The sequence below is a fragment of the Myotis myotis genome, unplaced genomic scaffold (genome assembly GCF_014108235.1).
Source record: "Myotis myotis isolate mMyoMyo1 unplaced genomic scaffold, mMyoMyo1.p scaffold_m19_p_3, whole genome shotgun sequence".
Taxonomy (NCBI): domain Eukaryota; kingdom Metazoa; phylum Chordata; class Mammalia; order Chiroptera; family Vespertilionidae; genus Myotis; species Myotis myotis.
In genome coordinates, this window is record NW_023416335.1 from 1,526,917 (window position 1) to 1,536,435 (window position 9,519).

Here is a 9,519-nt window from a genome sequence, read left to right on the forward strand (position 1 = left end):
AATATCCACACGGCCCTTGGCAGGAAAAAGGTTCCCCGCCCCCAGTGTAGCTGCCTCAACGCCATAGGAAGCAGGGGAAAGTCTTTGTGAAACCCAGGTCCGGGTCCCTCGGTTGTTAAAGCGTTGTTGCATGTTATGCTCCCTTTCCTAGCAGGAGATTGATTATGCATTGCCCAAGCTCACTTCGTGTTATTAGTTCTACATATTAGTTCACCGTGATACGTGAACTAAATGTTTTCATCAAATAAAAGCATGTTTCCAATACTCAATATTACATCGACAGGCACACTCCAGAATTTCTTCCCTCCTTCCAGATTCCAGGCTCGAGAACGAGGAAAACTCCGCCGCCTTGGGCGACGTGGTGAAGTACCCCTGCAACGGCTTTGGGAAGCCAAGCTCAGAAGTGAAGATCAACAGGAAAACTGCCTTTGGAACGACAACCCTGGTCTTGACCGATTTCAGCAATAAATCCAGGCCACCGGGAAGAAAGAAAGGCCCACACGGGATTCTAGATGGGGAATTTCGAAGCCCTCTTCCCACTAACGTTTGTCTCAGTGACACGCCTCGCCCCTCTGAGGAGAGAGCCAGCAGTGCAGCTCAACCACCCAACACAACAAGCCAGTCCCCCACCGTGTCCAGATTACGGAGTCCCGCCCGCAAGAGACTGAAAACGGCCCGCTGCTCATCGCCAGGCCCCGGAAGTCCCAGCCCTGGGCTTTCTAACAGGTAGGGTGCTTCCACCTTGATCTCGAAGGCATTTGTGTTAAGTTTTTTTTATTTTTGTATGTATGTGTGCTTTTTGTTTTGTTTTTTTTTTAAGTGATCACAAGCACCGGTTTAATAGCAATTTTCCAAACTGAGTCCCTGGGGTGGGTTTTGACTTAGGGCTGAATTTGCTGTTGCTATCGATGTAGATAAAGTCACTTGAATTGCATTTTATACATAAAATGTTCACATTTTAAGAATCAAGGGTCTAATTGGCCACTGTAGAAAGCAGTTTTGTCAGGTTCATCTTCTGGAAAAATCTGTTCCTTCCTTCCTTCCTTCCTTCCTTCCTTCCTTCCTTCCTTCCTTCCTTCCTTCCTTCCTTCCTTCCTTTCTTTCTTTCTTTCTTTCTTTCTTTCTTTCTTTCTACATAATTACAACTTTTTGCTTCTCATTTTTATATCAATGTCGTCAAAGTCATCTACACGAAGGACGCTGAGAGGTCCGTGGTCCTGTAAGTCACACCTGGGAGACGAGGCAGTCACGTGCTTCTTCCTTCTCCCGTTTATAATGTAGGGGAGGGAAGGGAATGAAAAACAGAATCCCCCACATCAGTAACAAGTTACTCTTTTCTGCCTGTCACCAGGATGTGCTCAATACAGAACCTTTGGAAAGGACATAAAGAAAGATATTTAAAACACCCATGATCTTACCTGCTATCAGTCACCACTGTTAGCATTTTTATTTTATTTCCTTCCAACGAAAGAAAGCCTTTCTAAAAGGGAGGCTACCATTTGCAGCAGGTTAGTGGGTGTCTTCTATTCCAAAGAGAGACATCTGAGATTTTTTAGTGACGTTTCTGCTGGAGACAGTGGCTGCGCCTCAGACAACCCTGTGGGGTGGTGGTTTTTGTTTCCACCACGAAGGCCCAAAGAGCACGTGTGTCTGCAGTGAGAGAGCTGCATGTCCAGCTGGTAAATACTGCCCAGCAGGTGTGCTATGGACCGCCAATGTCCCCGGGAGAAGGCCCCGTGGATATCGCTGAGATACGGAAGTTTAACGACAGCATCACCTCTTGCTCTTTGGTGATTATGGCAGCTGCTGGCGCTGTCTGTCCACACCTTCCCTCCGTGTTTAGTCCTTCATCCGGGCTTCCCAGCTGGCCCAACCTGACGTCAGCCTCCTTCAGAGGGACAGCGCCACAATTTTCTTCCCCAAGCTGTTGGTCGGGGAGGTTTTCCTTCAGAAAGAAATGCTCTATATGCAGCATTTTAAAAATTATTGACAGTATTACATTTCCCCCCATTTTGCTTCCCTCCACCTAGCTCTCACCCCACCCTAGGCCTTCCCTCCACTATTGTCTGTGTCCGTGGGCTGCGCATATATGCATGTATGATCTTTGGTTAATCTCTTCCAGTCCCCTCCACCCCTCCCCTCTGAGATCTGTCAGTCTGCTCCATGTATCCGCACCTCTGGTCATATTTTGTGTTTCAGTTTATTTTGTTCATTAGATTTCAAATGCAGTGACAGCAAAGAGTCCTCTTCCCATGCATCCCATCTCGCCAATGGGGGCGGAGCAGAGAGAGTCAGCATGGGCGGGGTCTCAGGTGACCTCAGAGGGGTCTGGCTGCTGGGTGTCTGGTGAGCTGCTGGGTGTCTGGTGAGCTGCTGGGTGTCTGGTGAGCTGCTGGGTGTCTGGTGAGCTGCTGGGTGCCTGGTGAGCTGCTGGGTGCCTGGTGAGCTGCTGGGTGGCTGGTGAGCTGCTGGGTGCCTGGTGAGCTGCTAGGTGTCTGGTGAGCTGCTGGGTGTCTGGTGAGCTGCTAGGTGTCTGGTGAGCTCTAGGCTGATGCACCGATTATTCCTGTGGGCAGCGAGATGAGGGACCACGTGGCATATGCTCCTAGACCAGTGATGGCGAACCTTCTGAGCTCGGCGTGTCAGCACTTTGAAAAACCCTAACTTAACTCTGGTGCCTTGTCACATATAGACATTTTTTTATATTTGCAACCATAGTAAAAAAAGACTTATATTTTTGATATTTATTTTATATATTTAAATGCCATTTAACAAAGAAAAATCAACCAAAAAAATGAGTTCGCGTGTCACCTCTGACACGCGTGTCATAGGTTCGCCATCACTGTCCTAGACCAACCTCTGAGAATCCTTAAAGCCTAACCGATTTCTGAGACCGTTTTGGTCCATAGATGCTTCTGTCTCAAGTTTCCCATCCCAACTCTAAATTTACCATCAGTGAATCCCGATGATTCATCCCTGACTGACTTTTAAAAATGTTTTGTTTATAATCATGTATAATGACTGCCTTACGTTTAGTCCATCACTCTCTCAAATGATAGACGCTTGAACTAGAGTGTGAGGGCCAGGCTTGAACTCAATCAGCACCCCACCTTCTCTTCCTAACCCTAGTTCATGGCTCATGATGGAAAGTTCACGAAGGAGCCGGTGACGGGGTCTGAGTTGGGAGCAGTCCTGTAGGAAAATCGTTTTCAAGGAGCCTTTTTGAGCATAAAAGCAGCAGATGTGATCATTTTAAAGTATCGTGGCATTTGCTGTACCGAGATGAAATATCCTGGCATATTTTTATTTCCTTGGTGCTTTGTGGGGAAATCTCAGACAATTTCACTAACGAATTAGGGACTTAAAAAAACATTAATGGAACCTTAAATTTCAGTGATTTCTTCCTCAGCCATTAGCAGGCGGGTGGTGTGATTAATCACAGCTCACGGCCTCGCTTGGAGATGGTGCAGCGTGGGCACGTGTGGAAAAAAGAACCCCAGGCCTGAGCCTCTAAACCAATCCAGATCTGCCAGCAAAATAAGCGCCAAGGGATGGGATGCATTTACCCAGCAGCCCTCCCGCACCCAGCCACTTCCCCAGGAATAAATCGCAAATTGCTGCCACTTAGTTCATTTTCCCGCTTGTCTGGCAGCTGCAGTGTTCGTCTGCGGACAGGACGCCGAGCAGGAGCCCCCCCCCCCCCCATGGTACCTGCAGGGGTCCCCTCGGAGCCCTGGCAGCCAGCTCCGCTTTTCTTTAGTAATTGTGTGATAACTAATCCGCCTTTTGATCTCTCAGTTACTGATCTCATCAACACGTGGATGAGGCCTGTTTTCAGAACGGTCCGTAGATACACTTGAATTTTATCCAGCTCCTGGGTTATAAATTAGACAGTGGAACCAATGTTTTAGCCATTAAGAATAACTGCTAGAGCTGAAACCGGTTTGTCTCAGTGGATAGAGCGTCGGCCTGTGGACTGAAAGGTCCCAGGTTCGATTCTGGTCAAGGGCATGTGCCTGGGTTGCGGGCACATCCCCAGTGGGGGATGTGCAGGAGGCGGCTGATCAATGTTTCTCTCTCATCGATGTTTCTGACTCTCTGTCTCTCTCCCTTCCTCTCTGTAAAAAAATCAATAAAATATATTAAAAAAAAAAAAGAATAACTGCTAGATACAGTTTTTTAAAATTCATATATATACTAGAGGCCCGGTGCATGAAAATTTGTGCACCAGGGGGGTTCCCTCAGCCTGGCCTGTGCCCTCTCGCAGTCCGGGACCCCTCAGGGATGTCCACCTGCCAGCTTAAGCGGGCAGTCAGACGTCCCTCTGGAAGCCCAGGAGCCCTCGGGTCATGTCCGACTGATGGCTTAGGCCCGCTCCCCAAGCTGTCAGTTGGACATTCTTAGCACTGACTAGGAGACAGGAAAGGCCCCTGCCACCACTGCTGCGCTTGCAGCCTTCAGCCCGGCTTGTGGCTGAGCAGAGCTCCCCCTGTGGGAGCGCACTGATCACCAGGGGGCAACTCCTGCATTGAGCGTCTGCCCTCTGGTGGTCAGTGCACATATAGCGACCAGTCGTTCTGCTATTAGGGTCAATTTGCATTTTACCCTTTTATTATATAGGATTTTTATTGATTTCAAAAAGGAAGGGAGAGGAAGAGAGAGACAGAAACATCAATGATGAGAGAGAATCATTGACCTGCTACCTCCTGTACCCAAAACCCGGGCATGTGCCCTGACCAGGATTCAAACCATGACCCCCCTGGTTCATAGGTCAACGCTCAACCACTGAGCCACCGGGTCTGTTCTCTCAGTCTACAATAAAGTGCTGTCCTTTAATGGACTTTATGTAAGTCTCATGGTCAGCACCAGGATCCCGGCCCGCTTCAATTGGGCACGTTTCCGCTCCGGCCGCTGCCTGCTCCTCGCTGAGCTGCGGCTGCGGCTACTACAGCGGCCTTGACCCAGGGAAGCGAGGAAGCCGTCTGTAAGTGGACAGTGGAAGGAGCGACTCCCTGACAAGGCAGGGCCACTGCTGAGCATTGGCCTGTGGTGAGAAAGCAATGAGAGGAGACTGTGTCTCATCACTTCACCTGGTGGGGGGGCAGCTGGGCCTGAGGGTATTTTAGAGGAAATAAAAGGGGCCTCACTAACGTGGGGTACGAGGAGAACCGACCATCACAGATGCAGACTAGCGAAGCTGGCTGCATTGCATCGCCGTGCAGCTGCGCTGTTACGTACATATTTAAACGACCTGCTGTGGGCACACAGATGGCCTAGGAAGGAAGTTAGACTTACCTGGGAAAACCAAGAATTAGCCTTAGCAGTTGTGTGATTACCTGGACTTGACCAGGGTCCATTTTTTGATACAATTACTTTGTATTCTATGGGGTGAGGAGCTGTGAGTGATCCCCTTCGCACCATGTGCTGGAGTTGTTTTGTCACCTGTCGTTACAGGGAACCTCAGATGGACACGACGGATGGTGCTTGTGCGCCCCTGGCTCCCGTCCCTCGCTGCAGTCAGCACCACCGCCCCTGTGTCCTCCGGTTCGTGAGCAAGGGCGGCGAGAACAAGGGCAGGCCCTTCTACACGTGTCCCCTTCCCAGGGAAGCGCAGTGCGGGTTTTTCAAAGTAAGTATGAGATTTATCAGTCTTGCTCTGGTGTAGTTGAATACTGCGGCCATTGAAATGTAGCACGTAGCCATCCTTTTCCGGTCTTAGCTTTAAATTTTAAATAGCCATGTTGACATTCAATCTGAAGCCTGAATTAAAATTCAAGGAGGTTCATCAAAAAATTTAATCAAATAATAGCTCTTGTATTAGTAGAGTGTCTCCTGTTTGTAACCACCGAGTAGAAGTGTTGCCCTTGGTTTATAAAAATAGAAAGGCATTGAGTAATTTTCCCAGGTGGCTAAATAATTCAAGGTACAGATGTGCTCTTCTTCATCTTGGTGCTGTTGTCAAAACCTCCAGGTGCCCTGCATAGAGGTACATAGGAAAACCATTACCATGCCTTGGGTTCACAGTGAACTTAGCGACTCCTACTGCTCGCGCTTGATCCAACAGTCGTGATGGCACAGTAACCGTGAGGATGTCGGCGATTCCTCACACCTCGTTGATCTGTGCATGTGCCCCTGAAAATAAATGGGAGATGGGAGACAAGAATTGGGTCCTTCTGGGCCTGGCCAGTATGGTTCAGTGGTTAGAGTGCCAGCCCATGCACCACTGAAGAGTCTCAGGTTCAATTCCTGATCAAGGGCACTTACCTGGGTTGCAGGTCAATCCCTGGTCCCGTTGGGGTGCTTTCAGGAGGCAACCAGTCAATGTGTTTCTCCCACATTTCTCTCTCTTCCCCTTCCACCCTCTCTGAAAATCAATGGAAAAAATATCTTCGGGTGAGGATTAACAACAACAACAACAACAACAATCAGGTCCTGCTGGTCATTCTCACTCTGCATTCCTCAGAGTGTGAGCATCCCACTGTGCTGAGTGTCACTCTCATGTTTGACGATACATGCTTTTCAACTGCTTCATCTGGTGCAGTGATGGCGAACCTTTTGAGCTCGGCGTGTCAGCATTTTGAAAAACCCTAACTTAACTCTGGTTCCATGTCACATATAGAAATTTTTTGATATTTGCAACCATAGTAAAACAAAGACTTATATTTTTGATATTTATTTTATATATTTAAACGCCATTTAACAAAGAAAAATCAACCAAAAAAATGAGTTCGCGTGTCACCTCTGACACGCATGTCATAGGAACGCCATCACTGATCTAGTGCATAACAGAGAAGAGAAAAATGGACCTGTTCCTGATCTGGGCACAGTGTTCAGGTTGTCCTTATTGAGAGGGAAAGTATCTGTCTTCATGCAGGATCTTCCTGAGGAAGTTCCCGGGGAAAATCTGATCATGATTTCAGATCTTAACCCCAGCACAAGACTGACTCCCTCCTACCACACAAAGTGGCTCCTTGGGAAGCTTTTATAGATGTAATGGAGAAATATTAGCAATATTAATCATATCACAGCCTGCTTGATACCCATCTTGAGGCCAAACTTAATAAGAACAAGAGTAGCACAGTGGAACTGCCTAAATTAGTTCGAGTAATTCTGTATTGGATTCATTCTTTGCTTAGGAGATGAAGGAAGTCTAGTATTAGAGTCATGAACATTCTCTGATCTTAATAGTGTTTGTTTGTTTTTAAATACATTTTTATAGATTTCAGAGAGGAAGGGAGAGGGAAAGAGAGATAGAAACATCAATGATGAGAATCATCAATCGGCTGCCTCCTGCATGCCCCTTACTGTGGATCAAGCCCAATAATCATGCATATGCCCTGACAGAATCAAAACCGTGACATCCTGGTTCATAGGTAAATGCTCAACCACTGACCCACACTGACCAGATGATCTTAATAGTTTTACCAGTAACTAAAATAGATCTGCAGGAACATTGGTGTTTGCTTTACAGCAAGACAAATAAAAGTTCTGAATTATGGCAATTTTCTGTGTGATCCAAGCAAAATTGTAAGAGGTGCTTCTTATAGGAGACTAGAGGCCCAGTGCATGAAATTCATGCACAGGTAGGGTTCCTAGAAGCTGCCAACTGCTGGTTGCTGGCTGAGGCCTCCCTTCATTCCTTGCCGCCCCCTGGTGGTCAGCGCATGTCATAGTGAGCAATAGAACTCCCAGTCAGTGGAACTCGCAAGAGGACACTTAGCATATTCGGCTTTTATATATATAGATAGGCTTTTTCAATGGTAACAATGAATGACTTCTGTCAGTTTTACGACATCAAATTGATAGTCACAGCAATGAAGGCAATATGGCACTAACCGAAGGCACCCAGGTCGAACCCCTGGGTACTTCTCACTTCCCTCCACGCTCTTCTATCTCTCTGTTTGTCCCGGTAGTGGGCAGACCTCTCCTTCCCGTTCTGCAACCACGGCAAACGCTCCATCCTGAGAACAGTGTTGAAGATGGGTCCTAACAACGGGAAGAAGTTTTTCGTGTGTCCTCTTGGTAAAGAAACACAGTGCAGTTTCTTCCAGTGGGCAGCACCAGGCCGGGAGTGAACACCACTCCGGGGAGCTAGCATTTCTCCTTCTGCAGAACATCTGGCAGCTCGTCTCTCCAAACCACGCCTGGCAGCCCCTCCCCTGGAGTTTATCAGAAAGGTTGTAGACTGCCTATGGAGCATGGCAGAGCCATGCGACATTTGAAAACTGTTCGTTTTCTGTGTGTGTTTCACCTTTCCATTCTATGGCTGTATTTTTTTTTTTTAACCTTGATGAGTGCTATTTGAGTTCCATCAGATGCACAGTGTATTACGCTTACTATGTATATTTAATGTGTTTATTAATGACAATAAAGTATTTTTAGCATGCTATTGGGCTCTTGTAACTTCTTTGGGGAAGAAATTATTTCTTTTAGGAGATTAGGCAGCACAATAAAATACTAAGCTCTTCTGTCTGAAATGAATAATTTTCTCAGGTGTCACCACTACTCATGTGATTAAAGGTACTTTTTGTTTTTCTAAATAACATTTAAGAAATGAGATCTTTATGGAAAATAATATTTTCTTTTTTACTTTGTATTTTATTCAACAAACAAGTTCCTATTAGATGCTAGAGATATACCAAACATTTGCCTAACTTCAAATGCATTTTCATGGAAAGCTGCGGTTATTCAGAATGTAAAAATACCATGGGAGAACAGAAAGTGTCTGTATGGCTTTAGGAGACAAGTTGACTTAAATTTTCCTGATCTTGATTTTAATATCTATTAATTAATTTTTAAAAATAAGTCAACTTCAAAAACTCAATAATGAGCTCTATTTTGTTTCTAGTTTTAAATTAGCTCTCCTTTTTATTTTTATTATTTTTCACATTTAGTTCAGGTAACTAGATGATTATTTATCCCAAAGAAAAGAAAAACTCAGTCTTAAGGTATTTCTGCATATTTGTGGGAAATTTCCATTCAGAGTGGTTCCATCTATTTAAAATAAAAAACAAAAAGAACAGCATGGAAAATGGCTTGCACCTCTTCTCCATTCTGTCTAAATTGTCCATGCAGAGCTCTTGAAGGTAACAGCATGTGAGGTTACCAGCAAGACAGAGCCTGTTTCATCCTATATAATAAAGAGCTAATATGCTAATTAGACCAGACAGCGAAACGACCTTCCAGACGACCTTCCGAAACGACCAGTGGGCAGGGCCACGAGGCCATGAGGCCACTGGGCTGCGAGGGCTGAGCCCCTTGCATGAATTTCGTGCATCAGGCCTCTAGTTATCTTATATGTTTGAACTCTGCACTGAAGAGACAATTAGAACCAACCTGAGATCAGGGATCTTAACCCAAAGATCTCAAGGGGGCAGCGACTCTACGGGGCAGACCAGGAACCAGACTGGACCGTTGACGGTCTTGGTGAAGCCATGTGACGTTCAGCATGTGCTTTCGGAATGAAACTGTCCATTGATCATGACAAGGAGCAGAAGGGCCTGCTGCAAGTCCGGCTGC

The 9,519-nt window shown here is 46.3% G+C and overlaps 1 protein-coding gene across 3 annotated transcripts in view; it reads left to right on the forward strand.

The window, feature by feature from the left end:
* NEIL3 (nei like DNA glycosylase 3) overlaps positions 1-8,288 on the forward strand; it is a 34,514-nt gene extending 26,226 nt beyond the window's left edge. For 2 of the 3 annotated variants that reach the window (XM_036301608.1, XM_036301609.1), the window contains exons 7-9: positions 315-726; positions 5,455-5,629; positions 7,914-8,284. In XM_036301608.1, the coding sequence (XP_036157501.1) occupies positions 315-726; positions 5,455-5,629; positions 7,914-8,075 (749 nt within the window). In that variant the 3' untranslated portion in view covers positions 8,076-8,284. Of the gene's footprint in view, positions 1-314; positions 727-5,454; positions 5,630-7,913 lie in introns of all 3 variants that reach the window. The other variant, XM_036301610.1, reaches the window with a different exon arrangement.
* Positions 8,289-9,519: the final 1,231 nt, after the last annotated feature.